The 19,980-nt window shown below is 43.2% G+C and overlaps 1 protein-coding gene across 4 annotated transcripts in view; it reads right to left on the bottom strand.

Annotated features, from left to right (window-relative positions):
- EML5 (EMAP like 5) overlaps positions 1 to 19,980 on the bottom strand; it is a 329,289-nt gene that overhangs the window by 54,920 nt on the left and 254,389 nt on the right. For 2 of the 4 annotated variants that reach the window (XM_065403925.1, XM_065403928.1), the window contains exon 29: positions 6,787 to 6,795. The exons of the other annotated variants lie outside the window; for them this stretch is intronic. In XM_065403925.1, coding sequence (XP_065259997.1) covers positions 6,787 to 6,795 — 9 coding nt within the window. The remainder of the gene's footprint in view (positions 1 to 6,786; positions 6,796 to 19,980) is intronic. 4 annotated transcript variants of the gene reach the window in all.

The following is a 19,980-nucleotide window of genomic DNA, read 5'->3' as shown; positions in this document are numbered from 1 at the left end:
CTACTGGAAGCAGGGATGCAAAGAGTTTTGAAACCCCATACCTGACTACACAGCTTTAGCCAGAAAATGCTCCCTCCAGTTAAAAAAACTTCCACAGCCATAGAAAAGGACACAGTATACAAACCAGTGAGAGAGATGATAAACAAGCATCAGAGCAGAGAATGGAGGGATGTAGGGAGAGAGAACAGGAGACTCCGATAAACAGAATTACTGTTAAGTAATTTTCTGTTGTCATATGCCTGTCTTCTCCAATCCTACAACAGTGGATAGAATGACAGAGATGTAGCAAGTAATAAACCCAGGAAGTGGGGCTACCATATTGTTCTGCTAGCAGGACCCTTTGTCCAAAAGAGACTATCTGAGAAGCAGAGAGGCCTAGCTAATAGTGACATAAAAAGGAATAGAGACAAACATGTTGCCACATCATACACTTGGGAAATGACTGCTTCAGCTATCACTGACCAAGAAGTGAAGACTTATCTTGCCAAATGTCATCTGACAAACTCAGGACAAGGCTGCCAGCCTGGGCATACTCTGTGAGAATGCAGGTTTGGACCTACCTAACAAAAGTGACTTCAGATACAGCCTGGCCCTTGTTACAACCCTCAAAACAGAGTAGCAGTTGTTTTGGCTTTCTAAATTCATGAAAATGAGATTTTTTTTTTTGAAATGTTCAACAAATGAAACTTCTTCTCATAGGGGCTGGGATGCAATATTGGATTTGGAGGGAGCAAGAGGAAGAACGGCTGATTTTTCTTCATAGGAAATTCCATCTTCACCTTGGGAACAAAGGAAGGATTAATCACTGGTTTGAGACCTTACTTGAGTACCAATAGAAAAAAATCCCAAAGATCCTGGAGCAAGAAAAGTAGGAAACAGGATAGCCCTCTGATGTCAGACCAGGCCAGGAAGACTTTCCAGACCTAAGAGTAAGAAAAAGAAGCACCTTTTCCACTCTCCAGACAGAGTCATGTCAACAGAGAACCCTTCTTTTCAGAAGTGGCTCCCTTCAACATAAATGCAGTCTAAGGTGGAAGTGGTTGCAGAGCACAGAGTTGAAGGGACCATGTCAAGGATTACAACTGTTTCATCCTGCCTGGCTTTCCTCAGTATCTTGAGTAGCAGAGGAAGCAGCATCTCAATACACCACTTCAACTCTATGTGAGGTATCACAAAAAAGGGTGAGGGACTGGGATAAGAGAACTGAATCTGAAATGACTGACAGATATCAAGATAAACCAGTCCAAGGTAAGGCACTCTTTACTCTGGAAAATGGCATCAAAGTCCAGGGGCGCAAGGTTCCATTTTCCCAGAAGAGTTTGTAATTAAGTCTGCCTGGAAGGCTGCTGTTATGGTCCTCCAGATATAGTGGTCTCAAGGACAGAAGAAGGGTTCTTAGAAGCATCACTTCCAAAACTAGGGGCTGTATTGCAAGCACCTCCCTAGCACTTTGCAGAAGCCACTGCTGTTTGATTGTTACAGCAGACAAAGATGTGGGAAATCAGGACTGGAAGCTACCAAATTAGGAGAGTAAGGCAGGAGGCCCAGAGTTCTGGGAGTCTTCTACTCCACCCACAGTACCCCCTAGACCAGGATCATTGGCTGATGGATTGCCCAGATGCACCATCCCAATCCAAGAGACACATGTCAATGGTGCTAAAGAGGCAGGGGATGGATGGAGAAAATCACCAATTCAAAGAAGGATGAATCCACACAGGGAAGAAAGAGTGCCATATGGGCCAAGGCCAAAGATTCAGTCACACCTACAGAACGAAGTCCACCCAGGCTACAAAGCAAGCCAGTATCCCATGGATGCTCCTGACTGGGGAAGGGGAGATGCTGTGATTGGCAACAGCATGCTCAGTAAGGACTGAAGCCTTTAATAGGACATGAGAGCCTTCCACAGATAGCTATTTAGGACTACACCCAGAAGAACAAATTACTGGAAAGAGGTCAGGTGGGATTTGTCCCAGGGAAGTTGGCATCCAGTACCAGCAAGATTTGGAAGCTGAAGAAAGTACAAATGGCAGGGTGCTAAACACAGGAAGTGACGGTTTCTGAGGGTGAAAAGTAGAAGACTCCAATGAGCTGAAAAGATATGAACATGCAGATATGGGCTCTGAACTGCGATCAAGCAGAGATGGTCACTTGGGAAAAGCTACTAGAGAACTGACCTGGCAGTTTCCATCCAGAATCTCTGCTGTTATTTAACAGCCATAAAACAAGGAAGGACCGGAACCCTTTGTAGTTTTTGTCCATAAGAAATAACCAGGAGCAGAATTCCTAGCCAAAATTCCTTTGAAGGGACAGATAGTTCTATTACAAAAGAGATCCTGAGTTGCATTACCTTTCAGTGCCTCAGCCTCCCTCTCTCTGGATGGAAGCAAGACGTCCCTACTTCACAGTTGTGTTGTGTATCCTAACTCATTAACATTACCAAGTTCTCTAAGAACCTCAGAAAGCATAAAATATTATCATCATATGAACTTCCCCATGACTACAAAAGGATATGCCACAGATAAAAGCAGGCAGCTGTACAATGCTCTATACTTGTCCTACTTAATACTAAGGAGGAGAACTTAGGAACAACAAGATGTATGACAAGTGGAACCTCATTAACTGAGGCACAAGTTCAAGTATTCTCCCAAGATATATATTTCATATTCTGACTGTGGAAAATACACATTGAAGGTCCCCAGCAGCCTAGAAATGAAAGATTTTGGTGATTCTGAGCAAGAAGCTGGTTCAAATATGATCTCCCTCTCTAGGGAATTATGTCTATTCTCTCTGTGCAGTAATAACCTTGTAGGATCAGACCTCAGGGTTATATTTCTCATGACAAGCTGCTAAGCATTGTGCAGAGGGATCATGGTGCTTCTAAACTGGACTCAAGTTAGCAAACAAGGAGGGCAGGGACAGGCAGTCTTACAGGAAGAGGTACTGTCTGTGCAGAAGGGAGCCAGTATGAGAGTGTGGCTGTACAGTCTAGTCTTTCTGAGGCTGGTGCAACACACAATTAGCAGAGACTGAAATGCAACAGGTAAGGGGTCCTGATGTGTGGTGCAATAAGGGAGACCACAGAAACTGAGATCAATGATGTGACAGCCAGGCCATTCAGAGCACCTGTGAGAAAAAGCGTGCATCCAAAGAAAATCAGTGAGAGAGCAGAGATGAATCCCAGCCAGAGACCGAGAGAAAGACCAAGTTTCTACAGAACCTATGAACTGCATAGGCTCCCTGGGCAAGAGCAGAAAAATGGAAGGAAAACCTGCTACTGGGAAACAAGGGAGAGGTGATAAACCCCTCCCCAAAGATGGAGACACAAAGTTCTGATTTCTGCACTTACAGCCTGGTAAGAGGAGGCAGAGACTGCAGAGCTGAAGGATTAGGACGGGGGGGCGGTGCTCAACAAACACTTTTTATAAGCGGCCAGGGTCTTGGTTTTACCTCTCAACAGAAAGACCCACATACCATAAATTGTGAAATAGTCAGTTTCACTCTCATGCTGAAAGAGCATGATCTGGGGTTAGAATTCATGAGTGCAATGATATGAAACCCAGGGGCTGGATCTTGCAGTCACCAGCTCAATACTTACACCAGATACAGGGAATAACCTGGAGCTTACAGCCAGCACAAATTTTTACCAAGGCTTTAACTGAAGTAGAATATGAAAGATATGAATTGGCCAGAGTGTGGCTTACCAAGGCCAGGACAGGCAGAGAAGCCTCAGGAAATGGACACTGGAGAGACTGAACTGGAGAGCTGCTGAACAGCTGGACATGCTGCTAAAAAGAACAGCTCAATGAGCAGGCAGGCCGCTAGAGAATTTGGTCTCCAGTATGGAGAACAAGCAGGCCCCCTGGCATCAGAAGGAGAGAATTGTGCTGTTTGCGCAGGGAACAAAGGAGATGTCAGAACCATCTGGGGCTGAGGGAGTGCCAGATGGATAGGGAAAGGCTCCATGGAGGGCTAAGGGGGCTGAAGTTGGAGCAGCAGAAATTCCTGCAGGAACAACAGGTGAAGGAGGAAAATCCTGGGGATGGGAAGCACAGGGAGAAGGAAAGCAGTAGGAGGGTCCAACAAGGGAGGAGAGGCAGAAGAAATACCTGCCAAAGCAGGACTTACCAGAAGTGGGATTGGCTTGAAGACCTCAGGTACAAGAGTCCCTGGGCCTTGTGGAGGCAGAGAAGCTGATGATGAACTGCATAAGCTGTGGAGCAGAGCTGAAAGCTGAGGCAGAGTGCTGATACCAGTAAGGCAGGGAGGCAGCATGCTAGGCGTATGGGTGTTTCAATCAAGGGAGCCTCTTAGAAATTGAGGAGGGAAAGTCTGTGCCCTCTGTCCACCCTTGTAAATCTGATATTTACAATGTCTGGTTGAATTGCCAACCCCGGTTGAGATCGCCCCGCCCCCAGGGAGTGATCAGCCACAGATCCTGGTCCCCTGCCTTCTACCCTCCCTTGGATTTGAAGAAAAACATTCAAGTTTCTTTCCCTTCCTTGTCTCCTTTCTTCTTTTGTGTCCCTGAAAGACAGAGAAAGAGAGAATGAGAGGAAAAGGGCAGAAGAAAGGAGACAGCAGGAGTGCAGAGTTGAAGCCTCTATGTTTCCCAGTACAGAAGACAAAGAAAATTAAAGGGAGAAAGTTCTGGCTCAAGCTTATGTAGTTACTTGTGGGGTTTCAGAACTGTTTGCCTCCTTCCAGTAGGTGGCATCATAAAATGTTGTATGTCCCTTAATCCACTGTTGTAGAATGGGAGAAGAGAGAAATGTATGACAGTTTTCAATTATAAAACAATTTGAGAAGACCATCTAGTATTTAAGTACAATATATAACTCCTTAGCCAAGCAACTGATTGGCCTATTTGAATTTGTATGCTACTATACTATAGCATAAAGTATGCAAAATAAATGACTTTTGGTCTCAAGAATAGAGTTAAACTTCATTAGTTTGTGCTTAACTGTCTGTCTTTCAAGATATCCAAACAATATAATTGTAAACCAATCTAAAAAACAAACAAAACAAAACTCTAAATGCACTATATTTTTTCACAGCAGTGGAAACTGAGTGCAAGATAAGAGTAAGGGTATATGTACATATTTTTCATTCGAATGTGTTTCAGGGTAACAATCTCGGCATTCCGAAGCAAGCATATGCCAGGCATGGTACAGAACATGGGAGTACATTTTCAAAAAAACTGTCCTAAGGATGCAAATCTAAAAAAAACCCAGTTTTTCCAGGCAGATTTTTCATTTGGTATGCAGTTGGGTCACTATTAGCACATGCAATATATAGCAGACATGCATTTGCATGGGGAATACGGCTGCATGCTCAAAAACTGTGAGTACAAAAAGTGGGAGAGGCATGAGAAGCTTTTACGTTAATTTTCTCTTTGAACACATGTAAGGGAGTTAATACAGGAGTTAAGTCCCTGTATCAAAGGGGAATAGACCAGTTCACATAGGTAATTTGTTTTATGCATGAAAACGTAGTCAGTGTTACTAGACATCTATATTTTAGTATTCTTTGTTAAAAGACTGTAGAAATGAAATAAATCTATTTATACTATACATAGGTTTAAGAACAATTAATCTCATTTCATCCCACTTGATGTGATTTCAACATCATTGATGACGGTATATACATATAGTTCTGTACAATGTTACAATATGTCTCTCCCTAGGTTTCATTTTAAAGCTATTAACAGATCAACGTATGGTCTTTTCTGATGTGCATTTCCTTATCTATCTCCCTTCTCTACTAGTGTAAGATGCCAACAAGTCTTTTATCTTTGAGTTTAGTGGTAAATGAGGCTGAAATGCCAATGGTGATATCTTTATTTCTGTGTTAAAATGTAGATATTCTAATCACATTTTTCAGAGAGTAAATTGCAGCTGTATGGACAGATGAAGAAATTCACCCTTGTGCTGAAGGATACCACATGGCATAACTACTGCCTATGTTGAAGGACATCAGTGGTGCTGGCCCTCAGAACAGGTTGAACCTCACCCAGGGAAAAATGAGCTCCAAATAGTTTATGAACTTGAAAAGATTTAAGACAATTTGTTTGTTGACATTTATTTTGGTCAGGATTTTCAAAACCAACTAAGCAATTTAAGTGTCTAATTTCCATTAAAAGTTAATAGCTCCCTTAGGTACTTTTGAAAATCTTGCTTGCTGACAATAAGCAGTCAGACTGGGCACTCATACTAAGCCTTGTATGCATAGAGATAAGTGCCAATTTTGTGTGCACAAGTATAGACCTGTTAGTTATCAAGTATTTAAGATTTTTATTTTAATAATGGTTAAACAGTGGCTTCAATGCTTATAAAGGGTGCTAGATTGTCATGGCAAATTCAGTCTCTATGACCATTTTTTCCTTGATCTCTCTACTGAGACTGCCAAAAAATGATAAAGGAGTGCAAGTTGTAGTGTTTTGTTTTTTTATAAGAGATAGCTGTCCACTAAGAACTAGACTGAACTCCATTCCTACCTCCTCTTATTTCACACTAATTTAGTATTTTTTAAATGTTCACAAATTTAGTGAACATGTGGACAATTTTATTGGTAAATACATCCCTAAATATAATGTAGAATACATGGAATAGAACTATTGCTGATTCTATATATGTAATTTAAGAACTGATAAGCAGCATAATGGTATTTTGAAGGTTGGTAGGTAAAGTACAGCATCCTATGAGACTCCAAAATAACATGGATTTTTAATGGTAATGAGAGGTGATGGTAAAATATGGACTAGACAGCTTAGCAAAATAAAAGCATTACCTGGAACCTCTTTTCAGCAGCAGATAAGAAAAAGAGAATGATTACTTATATAAGTTTGGCTCTCAGCAAAATATTTAAAGGGAAGAAAGAAAATTAACTTTTTAAAGTGCTTTTTTTAAAAGAGCAGAAGAGAAACTGTGTCTATAATAAGGGGTTTATTCACCTCTCTATGGATCATACACAACCACTGATTTTTGCACAAAACTACCATTGACTTAAATTAAAGTTCTGCACAAGCAGTGGAGGGTGGTTGTGATCCAATAAGAATAACTCCCAATATAAGCAAGAAGAGGAAATGTGTGTGTACGTGGGTGTAGAGAGAAGTGAGGACCTCTGATGAATGATAAGCATTTAACAGAGTTGATAAGTACAGCATCTGAATCATTCAATCTAAAAAATGACTTGAAACTGGTAATTTCTCTAAATAAGAAGACAGATAGGATAGATTCAAGTCACTAATAAAAGCAGATGCAACACCTGTACAAATTTACACAACAAAATATATTAGATTATACTGGAATGCAATTGTCTCAGCTCACCAAATTGCAGGCATGTGGTACAGTTAATGATGAACTGTACAGCAATGTTTCCTAGCTATCCTCAGCATGCTGATTGGTTGTAGGGTTCTGTTTCATGTATTCATTATTGAGAAAAATCATACAACCATATAAAATGCATATTCCTATATTCTGACAAGTTAATAGCCTTTATCATTAGTAATCAGAATGCTTGGGTTTGCTCTGGTTATTGTTCAATAACTGCACTGTGAATATGCACATTTTCCACTCTGGATAGCAACTATAATCTTTTTGCTCTGACTTGCTTTTGTTATAAGAATGTTCAAGCTGTTTGGCAAAGATGCTAGCTCAGTTATCACTCCTTGCAGATGAAACAGAAGTAATTTAGAATTTGCTTAAATGAGAAGGAAGCACAAAGCAAAGCAAACAGGGTTATTAACCTGCTAAAGGAAAATAAAGTTGAAAAAATCCATTCAACTCATTTCCATTTTCCCACTCCTCCCAACTTAATCCCCAGGTCAGCAAGGCTCTGGTTTTCAGAATATCTGTTTTTGCATTGTTTCTTTACAATGTGAACATTTCAGCCCCTCTCTCCCAATTCAATTTCTAAAAGTTCTTGAGCAGAGTTTCCAATCAACAGACTCAATGTTTCATTATTTGTTCTGTTAGTGGGGCAAGTCACAGCTAGATCTCTATCACTAGAGTGCCAAATACATCTGGATATACTCCAGGAGCAGGCATGACCCAGCATCATTGACAGGCACTCTTCTCCTGGACTGGAATCAGGAGTTCCTTTAGGATTTTCCTCTAATTCTGTTGATCCAGAAGTTAATTAAGAAAGTCAGATGGGATGAAAGCAAAATGCTGTGGATAATCCTGGTCCAAGCCTGGAAGTTTTGGTTCTCTAATCCTCTGGAACTTGAAACCACAAGTCCTGTTTCCCAGTCTACTAGATGTCTCAGGAGTGGGGCATGATTCTCCATCTAGATTAAAATTCTCCCCAGGCTGACAGCTTGGCTTCTGGACTGCTGGGAGCCCAAGTCAAGCTGGGAGCCACCTCAGATTTTACACTCATGTTTGTGGGTTGGCAATCTGCTCATCATACAGTAACACATTTCTGAAAATTTTTTCCACGTATTTTCTCTGGCACATGAACCAGATGTACCATGGTATCTGAATCTTGTTTTCATAAAGCGCTGTTTGAACCTTGTTAAACTGTTCTGCGTGCCATCTGTCTGTGAAGATGGCATTGATTATAGCCACATCATGATCCCTTATTTAGTAAGATACAGGGTTGATGCTCCCTTCACTGTGTTCAAAAAGAATAAGGTGATCCTGTATCTTCACTCCAACTTCCTGTGTAAAGTGATCTTTGATTTCCATTTCAATTGGGACAGAAACCTGTGCATTTTCGCCCTCCCCTGGTCTTATGCACATCCAGGGAGATAAGGATCCATATTTGAGATGTCCAGAAGGCCTTAAGTTGTTATATATAAGCCAAAATTATCTGCAAATTCCCCTGACTTTTGAAGTATGTAACAAGACCAGGGTTCAACCCATCTTGGTTTACAGGCTGTCCAGATGAATCAGATTAGGTATACAACACTGTTATGACATGACAGATATTCAGCCACATGGAGATATCAGAGGACACTCAGCTAAGTCTAAGGCAGCTTCTATGATATGTCTTTGCACAGTATCCATCACTGAAATACCCAGGGCTGTTGCTGGAACTCTATTTTTTCATCATCATTCCTTCAACTTGGTTTTGAGATGTCATACCCAATTTGGGAGAACAATCTTGTCATCATCTTTAACTAATACACCTCAAACCCACACTGCTAGGATCAGCCTACCTTGCCCGGTGCTGTATCCGTTGCCTCAGTTTCTCCCTTCTTGGTCTCATCAATAAATGCAATGAACTCATGCTCCAAGTAACATCCCCTTTTTGGGGTCTAATTTATTAATACCACATAACAGTTCAATGTCAAATCAGATCTTCCAGACCTCTTCCCCAGGCTGTATGGGTCCTTCTCGAATCCAGCTCTTTTCCTGATGAGGCTTCTTCTCTTGCTCCCTGGCAAGTGTCTCCTGTCTCAGTTATGCAGAGAGACCTTTCCTATACCTTTTCTTTGACCCCGAGTCTCTTCTCTGTCAGAACGTGCTTCTTCCACCTCTGGGCTGCCACCAGGTTACCCTTGGTAACTTGATTCTGCTGCAGGTCAGAGCCTTGAAACCAGGCATGGGAACATGCATGTGCACCCAAAGCACTATGTTACATCCAACTCCTTTAAGGTCTTTATATCTTGATAATTTCCCAAGAGTAGGGATCCATATGAGCAATTCACAAAGAAAAAACACAGTTACATACTATAACAACTCTCAGATGATTGCCCATGTGGAACCATACTTCCCATCTATCTTCTGGAGTTCTTTGGAGCCTCTAAAGAGATTCCTGAATTAGTAGAAGGAGCTGAATAGTGATTGGGGCCCCTCCACCTTTTATAACATCAAAACTCTGTGCAAGAGAGGGAGGGAGGGAGAAGCAGCCTTAATGGAACTGATTTTTAGATAATTCCAAGCTCATGAGCAGGAGCCATGCATCTCCTAACAGGGCTGGAGCACTCATGGAAAAAAATTAGCAGGTACTTAGCACCCACTGGCAGCCAGCTTACCTCCTCCTCCTGCCCACTGGCAGCCCTGCCGATCAACTCCTCCCCCTCCCTTCCAGCCCCTCTTGCCCACCTCAATCAGCTGTTACGCGGCATGCAGGAGGCTCTGGGAGGAAGGGGGAGGAGCGGGGACGGGGCACGCTCAGGGGAGGAGGCGGAACTGGGTGGGAAAAGGAGGGACTTGGGAGAAGGGGTGGGATGTGGCAGGGCCTGGGATGGAGTGGGGGGTTGAGCACTCCCTGGGCCCAGAGGAAGCTGGCACCTATGCCCTGGTGGATGGTTTCCTTCTGCCAAGGAGGACCTCCCTAGTGGGTCGCAAGCATGTTAGCATTAATAGGTTCAACCATGAAGCTTCCAAGGTGTGAGGTGAAGAGATTCTAGATTGGGATGCTGGAGCCAGCCATGGTCCTGGGTGATCAGGTCCGGAACTAAGGGCAGGATGACTGGGGTGTCCACCGAAAGCTCCAGAAGTGTGGTGTGCCAGTGCTCGTGAGGCCAGGCTGGCACTATCAGTATCACTGAGGCTCCTTCCCTCCTGACTTTGAGGAGAACCTTGTGGACTAGCAGAATAGGTGGGAATGTGTAGAACAGGTGGTCCTTCCAGGGAAGGAGAAATGCATCCGCAAGCAAGCCCAGACTGTGATTCAGGGAGGAGCAGAACTGCAGGCACTTCCTATTGTCTCTCGTGGTGAACAAGTCGACCTGGGGAACTCTACACCATTGGAAAACCTTGTTCACCACATCTGGGTGAATGGACCACTTGTGATTGTGGAAAGATCTGCTGAAATGGTCCGCCAGCTCGTTTTGAGATCCGGGGAGGTAGGATGCCTCCAGGTGTATTGAGTAGGCAATGCAGCAGTCCTAGAGCTTTTGGGCTTCCTGACAGAGGAGAGAGGAGCCTGCTCCACCCTTTCTGTTTATATAAAACATCACTGTTGTATTGTCAGTCATGACTGATGCACATCTCCCTTCCAAGTGAGCTTGGAAGGTCTGGCATGCCAGACAAACTGCCCTCAGCTCCTTGAAGTTGATATGAAGCAAGAGCTCCATTTGGGACCAGAGGCCCTGAGTTCTGAGCTCTCCCAGATGCGCTCCCCACTCCATCGCTGATGCGTCAGTGACCAGAGGCAGCGAGGAATGTGGTTTGGAGAAGGGGACCCCCATGCACACCGCTTGTGGATTGAGCCACCACCGGAGAGACTCGAGAACCTGCGATGGAAGCATAACTACCTTGTCCAGCATGTCTCAGCCTGGTCGATATGCCGATGCCAGCGAGGCCTGGAGAGGTCTGAGCCTCAGTCTCGCGTGCTGTACTACATATGTACAGGCAGCCATGTGTCCAAAGAGCTTCAAGCAATTCCGTGCTATGGTGGTGGGGTACTGTCTGAAGCCTTCTATAATGTTGTGAATTGTCTGTAATCGAGATTCTGGCAGGAATGCTCTGACTTGTCCTGAATAAACTCTATCCTCTGAGTGGGGGATAGTGTTGACTTTTGCATGTTCAGCAGGAGACTCAGTTTGTCGAAGGCAGAACTTATGCTTACGTGTTGCTCCACTTGTGCCTTGGTGCGGTCCTTGACCAACCAGTCGTCGAGGTACGGGAATACCTGCATCTGCCATTTCCTCAGGAAAGCAGCTATGACTACCATGCACTCGGTGAACACTCGAGGTGCTGCCGACAGGCCGAAGGGGAGGACTGTAAACTGGTAGTGAGTACAGACCACTACAAATCTGATGAACCTTCTGTGGGATGGGACTATTGAAATATGGAAGTATGCATCCTTCAAGTCAAGGGCAGCATACCAATCCATGGATCCAGGGAAGAGATAATGGCGGCCAAAGAGACTATACAAAACTTCAGTTTCTTCATGAACCTGTTGAGGTTTCATAGGTTGAGAATGGGTCTGAGACCCCGTTTGGCTTTCGGGATGAGGAAGTACTGGGAGTAAAACCACTTGCCCTTTAGTTCCTGCAGAACCTCCACTATTGCCCCTGCTAATAGAAGCATTTTCACCTCCTGTGTTAGGAGTTGCTCATGAGAGGGGTCCCTGAAGATGGATGGGGAAGGTGGGTTAAACTCAGTCTATACTATTACTAAGAACTACTAACAACTATCTAAACTATTTACAGATAAAACTGAGAGTCCACTAGGGGATTGCTTGAGAACAAGAGAGAGAGAGAGAGAGCACACTCCAACAACTGTCATTGGCGGTAAGAAGGAACTGAAGAGACGGTGGGTCGGCAGGGCCCTATATGCGGCGCCACGAAGGCGTGACTTCAGGGGGCACCTGAGCCAACCCGACGGGTACTGCTAGGGGAAAAAATCTTCTGGCGACTGTGCACATTGCGTGCACACCCCTACTTGGAATCGACATAAGCAAGCACTTGAAGAAGAACCAGGACACTTCCTTGTCAGTTTTTGTTCCTCACCCAAGATACCTATACGTGTTCTAGGTCATAACTGTTTATGTTCATGACAAAAGTTAGCTTACTATTTTTCCACTCCTGTTAGTAATCAGGAGTTGACACCTAGATGCTCTGGTGATGAATGGGCTATGCCCCTCACCCATCAATTCAGAGGCAGTACAGTGTTGCTGATGGGAGCTCCAAAACTAAGCATCATCCCTTCACCTCAGGCCAAAGCTGTAGAAGAACTCCAACTACTGATTACTAGCATTAAGACAATAACTTGAAATTATATTAATTAAACTTAAGCTATTTATGTGGTTAAGTCTCCCTTTACAAAAAAATTCAATTAGTTACAAACTATATTCTGGTTATTCAACAAATGAACAGGGTGGGTAGAATAATGGGAAAAGCTGCTGACAAAGGAAATTATGCAGTAATTTTTTTTCATTCTGCTTCGCAGCTTCTCCCCTCTTTCATATCACATGGAAGATATCAAGCCATGAATCACAGAAGTTTTAGGGAAGGGGAGAATATAAAGCAGAATTATTACTATCAAATAATAGGCATGAATTTAATTCCCCCAATATAAAGAACAAACTTTGTAATGTAAGGAGTGATTTTGGACCAAATCCACGTAGGACCTTCAAATGGAAGAATGGTTTTGATATAGGATCCTGACCAAACCATTCCTGAGAAATTCTATTGTAGATAAGATCACCAGATCTTTGGGATTCTTCATGTTTTCCTCCTACCAGAAGTGAAATTTGGGGACTAGATAAATGAGTAGCATTTCCTGGTTCAGTTCTGTCTGTAGACCAAAGTATATCAATCACATTAACAGAGAATCCCTGCTCAACTACACTTCTATTTCAATGCCTAGTTCTGATAATTATCAGGTGATCCAGGTCCAGATAAAGAAGGAATCCCTGATTCCAGAGGTCTGGGATTTTTCCTGCATGTGCAATGGAGACTCCTTGGTTGCCTCTATCAGACACCAAAAACCTTTGCCTTCTGGACCAATGAGGGACTAGTTCAATGACCTCAGCTCTTTCTTTTCGTATTTCCTTCATGTGAACTCCCTTGAAAGGTAGCAGATTCTTTCCTGCTCATGACATTATTTCCATTGCTTCTGAAAGAAACTTTAACCTTTGGATAGGAAGGGGTATAAAAGAAACATGCTTCAGAGCATAAACCAATTTCTATCTAATAGGAATTAGGAGGAGATTTCCCCTGTGAGCAGATTATTCCATGGGCTCACAATTCTAGAATATTTGTGTGGAGTTTGGCTACCCACATGTTCCAGTGACCATGAACTCTCAGTTCTCAGAAGTGAGCTCTCTAACTTTTAGATTCATAGATTCTAAGGCCAGAAGGGACCATTGTGATCAGATAACAGGCCTCTGCGATGACTATTGCTGATGGGGATGTAGGACTGAAAGACAACTCCTTCAAAACACTGTCTTCATTTCCACCAATAAAAGATTGGAACTTTCAAGGGAACAGTCAAAGGTGCACATAGATTGTCTACCCTGAGATTAATTTGTTGGCAGTAATGGTTTCAACTGCAGTCAGGCTTAAGCTGTCACATAAATGAAGGAAACTAAAAGGCATATCAATTTAAGAAGAAATCTCAGATTTTTCAGGGCCCTCCTTCCAAAGGAATAGGACTAGGCAAATATTGGCAAATCTTTCTGCTCCAAGGAAAACCTTAGTTTGACCAGAATCCAGGATTGCCCAGATGAAGGATATTCTTTCAGTAGATCTTAGGATAGACATTCCTCACTTTATCTTGAGGCTCACTTTATCTTGAGGCTTAGGGAATTAAACAGATTGCACGTTTTCCCCAGGGATTTCTCTAAGGTACGCAAGCCCAAATAAATCTGTCAACTAGGAATGGGTACACACATACTCCCTGATACCTGAATCATGTTGCCACTACAGCCAGGCGCTTAATAGAGAGAATAAAGACAAAGCGGAGTATTTGTTTGCCTTCACAAAAGTATGGATGGCTTCTTTTGGTGAGATGGTGTGATAGTGCTGTAAAAGTATGTATTTTTTAGGTCAAGAGCCCTGAAACCAGTTTAACAAGGCAAAAGAAGGCAAAGTCAGCATGCAGAATTTGAACTTATTTTGAGCCTTGATATGGATATAAAGAATTTCCAGAGTTATAATAGTTAATGTTAAAAAAAAAAGAATATTGAAAGGGATATATAACCTCATGCTTAAACCAATCTCTGACTTTTACAGATTAAGATGGGGAGGGAAGATTATCCCATGTCTGCCCACTGGGGGGTTTCTTGCACCTTATTCTGAAACATCTGGTGTTCGCCACTGTCAGAGACTACTGGACTAGATGGATCACAGGTCTGAACAAGTTCCTATGTTCCTGACATTTAGAGGTTGTCCAACTTTCTCAACTACATGATGGGATGAAGGACATTCAGTTTTTTGGAAAAAGAAAATAGACTGATTAAAAGTCTTTCCCTTCTGTACTGATTTGGCATTTCTTTTTTGATGTATCTCAAAAAAAGGGATGGAGAAAGGGTGGGTGGGGAAATGGCATAGAGCAGAATTGGATCATCTGTCCAAACTGGGTTCTCTCTAACACATGGCAATTTGACTCCATGTTGCATGGACATGATTCAAACACAGTCTCCATATGAAAAAGTTGGACATAACAGAGATGGAGATCAGGGCTAGACTCAGGCAACTACTTAAGCAAGTACTAGCGGAGCATGATATCAGATGCCACATTTCTCCCTGAAATAATCAATGCAATATATGAAGTAGAGCGAGCATGTCTAGAAACCACGGGACCTCAGCAGCAGTCTCTTTTGCTGCTTCCTGTTGCTTTTCAGGGATATGATCACGCAAAGGGCCTATTCCAGTCCTAATGCTGGAATTGATATTTCACCATGACATCCTGATAATTGGCAACATGGAATTCCTGTGTACTGAAGACAAAAAACTTTCTGCCCAGGAAGTCAATCTTTCTGGCACAGGTCAGACAGAATGGAGCAGTAGTTCTCAAACTTGCAGGTACAAAAGATTGTCAACGAGATGATTTTTCAGCCAGTTTTTGGGTCAGTGATGAGAAAAAATGTAGGGAATAGTACAACTTCTTCCCGCTCCTCCCACCCTTGGTTCTCAGCTCCGGGTACTGGGAAGTGGAGCTTCAAAGGGCTGTGAGGCCAGTTGCACATCTTCTTGAGGCATGTTTCCCTTGCTCTGGAATTGAGCTCTATATAGACAGAAGAACTGCCAAGCTGCCTGGATTTATGTAGTGGCTGGGAGGGGGTGGAGGCAGCACCCACATCAACAGCGATGGGAGGGAAGGAGCAACTGACTAAGGGATTTTGCTACTTTCAACATGTGGGATGTGACCCACCAGACCTCTCTTCACAAACCACTTCTAGGCTGTGCCCCAGTAGCTGAGAAGCAATGGATTACAGCAGCTACTTAGGAAACTGTAACATTATTGACAAACTGTGACCGTACAGATCATTGTTGCAACCACTGTTTTATATTTGCAGCAAATATTGTACAAAGGTTGTTGTGTAAGGTGTCTAAGACAAGGTTATGATTTGCTGGTTATGATTATGCTATCTGTATGCATGTATCATTTTTGTATTTAAAGTTATAAGTATTGGCTCTATACTGTCTCTATTTCAAACATGTGCTATGCTTCTGGGTGACACCCCGAACAATTTGGCGTCAGCTATACAATTGGCCCATTGAGAGAAGGCAGATAAACCTTGTAACTCAGCAAGACATGCAGGGACATGCCTATGGACAGAACTCTAAGGTTTTTTCATGCCATGTGCTGGATAGCTTGTCTTTGGAACAAAGAAAGAGAGACCACAGGGCAAGAGACTATAAAAGGCTGCTGCATCTCCTCCATCTTGTCTTCAATCCTGCTTCTGACCTCTGGAGGACCCTTGCTACAAACTGAAGCTCTGAACAAAGGACTGAATGACCCATCCCAGCTGTGGATGTACTCCGAAGACTTGATTGGAACCTGTAGTTTATTCCACCACTGCTACAAGCCTGAACCAAGAACTTTGCCATTACTGTATGTAATTGATTCCATTTAACCAATTTTAGCTCTCATCTATTTTTCCTTTTATGAATAAATCTTTGGATTTTAGATTCTAAAGGACTGGCAACAGCGTGATTTGTGGGTAAGATCTGATTTGTATATTGACCTGGGTCTGGGGCTTGGTCCTTTGGGATCGGGAGAACCTTTTTTCTTTTACTGGGGTATTGGTTTTCATAACCATTCATCCCCATAATGAGTGGCACTGGTAGTGATACTAGGAAACTGGAGTGTCCAAGGGAATTGCTTGTATAACTTATGGTTAGCCAGTGGGGTAAAACCAAAGTCCTCTCTGTCTGGCTGGTTTGGTGTGCCTTAGAGGTGGAGAAACCCCAGCCTTGGGCTGTAACTGCCCTGCTCTAAGCAATTTGTCCTAAATTAATACTCCCAGAAGTGTTCTGCCAGAGGCGGCATCGTTACAGAAACTCTCAGTCCTCTCACTGGCCACAGAGACGAAGCAACCAGGAGTTGCACATGAAAAGAAATACTGGAATCCTGGTAAGAAACCTGGTATAAATCAGCTGCCTTCTTGGTGACAGATGGTGGAGATGCTGGGTTCAGTCACTTACAATGAAGCAAGGTACTACCAGCTTTCATTGATAGGCAGAGTCATTCTTCATTTCTCCTTCAAAAGCTGTATATCAAAAATGAAATGTCTTTCATTGGACTGTTGCAGCCTCCAGATTAAGCACTCAAACATCTATACCAGTAATTGGTATAGATTGCTGAAAGCCATTATGAGATAACAGATGTAGACATGATGGTATCATCAATAGAAGCATAACACCTGCCAGCTTTCTTGTAATAGTTAAAGACTGTTTGACGTCACCCTCTGTGTCTTCCTCGTCTGATTCCAGCGAGTTATCATGGATATACACAAATTGAAGAAAAGACAGTATCCACAAACAGATGTGGCAAAGAAGGAGATCACACATTAGCCCTCTTGGGAGAGTCAGAAAAGTGAGTTAAAGGAGCAGACTTTTCAGTTGGTTCCTTCTGATTGCCTAACCACCATGAAGTTGAGGGTGGTCTTTGCTAATATGATTACCTCATCTAGAGATTAAACAGGCAAGAATAAAAGGGAATCTGCATATAACTACTCCAAGGTGAGGAAAGAAGTTCTTGTGGTGAAGACATTGAACTGGGATTCAGGAAATCTAAGTTCAATTCCTTGCACTGCCACAGATTTCCTGTATGACCTTGGACAAGTTGCTTAATATTATTGTGCCTCAGTTTCCCAACTGTAAAATGGATATGATACTTCACTACTACACGGGGAGTTCTGAGGATAAAAAATCAGTTACCCATCTTTTCGTAACTGTTGTTCTTCGAGATGTGTTGCTCATGTCCATTCCATTGTAGGCGTGCGCACGTCCACATGTGTGGTCATTGGAAATTTGTGTCTTAGCGGTATCCATAGGGCCGGCTGTGGTGCCCCCTTGAGTGCCACACTCATGCTCTGGTATATCAGGCGCTGCCGGCCCTACGCCTTCTTGTTTTCTTTTTGCCAACAACTCCGACTGAGGGGCAGGGGGGCGGGTAATGAAATGGACATGAGCAACATATCTCGAAGAACAACAGTTACGAAAAGATGGCTAACCGTTTTTTCTTCTTCGAATGCTTGCTCATGTAGATTCCATTGTAGGTGACTCACAAGCAGAATCCTCAGAGGGGGCTCAGAGTTTACCGTCTTGCAGTCTGAACCACTGCTCTACCAAAGCCAGCATCATCTCAAACTTGCTGTGTCAGCACATAATGCAATGTGAAAGTGTGGATGGACGACCAGGTCACCACCCGACAGATTTCCTGGATCAGCACTGTGACGTTGCACTTCATATGCTTTATGAAAATATGCTTGCAATGTGAATATAATGTCACTGGAATATGCTTCATGCAAAAGGTCTCTTGTAAGGTATTACAAAGCTTATAATCTACTGAGTGTGTTCACCCTATTTGTATTAATGTATCATTCTTGTATCTGAAGCTAGAAATATGAAGTATTACTCTGAAGTCCTATTGTAATTATGCAAAGTGTGGGCCATTAATGTTGCTTTAGAATCTTGATGGCTCCCATTAACCAGGACAATTGGTTGTAAATGGCTTTGTTTACTTGTAAGCCTTCCTGTGTTCATGTGAGGCAGGATGAAAAGAATGGAAGCTTGGGGTCTCACAGGACATGTGACCATGTCACCTGGTACTGGAATCCATCTTAAACCTGGTGCTTTTCCATTTAGAAGGAGGAGTGGGGATCCAGAGAGACAAAAGATTCCTGCCTTATGCCAAAGATATAAAAGGGGGTGGAACAGAACAAAGTGGCTGCCAGTCATAAGAAATCCCCTAGTTACCACCTGAGCTGGAACTAACAAGAATTGTACCAGGGGAAAGGATTGGGCCCAGACTAGAAAGGAGTCTCGTCTGTGAAAGAAGCTTATTGGAACATCTCTGAGGGTGAGATTTACCTGTATTCAGTTTCTTAATGTATTAGGCTTAGACTTGCGTGTTTTGTTGTATTTTGCTTGGTAACGTACATTGTTCTGTCTGTTATTTCTTGAAACCACTTAAATCCTACTTTTTATACTTAATAAAATCACTTTTGTTTCTTAATTAACCCAGAATAAGTGATTAATACCCGGGGGAGCAAACAGCTGTGCATATGTCTCTATCAGTGTTATAGAGAGCAGACAATTTATGAGTTTACCCTGTATAACCTTTATACAGAGTAAAACGGATTTATTTGGGGTTTGGATCCCACTGGGAGCTGGGTATCTGGGTGCTGGAGATAGGTGATTTGCTGAGCAATTTCTGGTTAAAGTCTGCAGCTTTGGGGGGATGCACCAGACCTGGGTTGCAGTGGAGTAGCGTGTCTGGCTCAACTAGACAGGATTCTGGAGTCCCAAGCTGGCAGGAAAAACAGGCTCAGAGGTAATCTCAGCACATCAGGTATCAGAAGGGTAGCCGTGTTGCGGCTGATGAAGTGGTCATTCACCCACGAAAGCTTATGCTCCAATACTTCTTAAAGGTGCCACAGGACCCTCTGTTGCTCAGCACATCAGGTGACAGTCCCAAGGGGGTCTCTGTGACCAAACCCGTCACAGGCACCTGCGCCAGGAAGGCTGCCGATGATGCCTGTGCCCTCATCGAGTGAGCTGTCACAATCGCCGGTGGGGGCACTTTCATCAGCTCATAGCAGTAGTGAATGCAGACTGTGATCCAAGATGAGATTCGCTGAGCAGACACTTGGCAACCTTTCATCCTGTCTGCCACCGCCACAAACAACTGTGTCGATTTGCAGAATGGCTTGGTTCTATCTATGTAGAATGCCAATGCTCTCCTGATGTCCAAGGTGTGAAGTCTGCACTCCTCGTCCGACGCATGAGGCTTTGGACAGAAGACTGAGAAGTATATATCCTGGCCAGTATGAAACTGGGAGACGACCTTGGGAAGAAACGCTGGGTGCAGGCACAGCTGGACTTTGTCCTTGAAGAAGACAGTATAGGGC

Source organism: Emys orbicularis, chromosome 4, assembly GCF_028017835.1.
Source record: "Emys orbicularis isolate rEmyOrb1 chromosome 4, rEmyOrb1.hap1, whole genome shotgun sequence".
NCBI classification, from domain to species: Eukaryota; Metazoa; Chordata; order Testudines; family Emydidae; genus Emys; species Emys orbicularis.
This window is presented reverse-complemented; position numbering and strand designations above follow the sequence as displayed.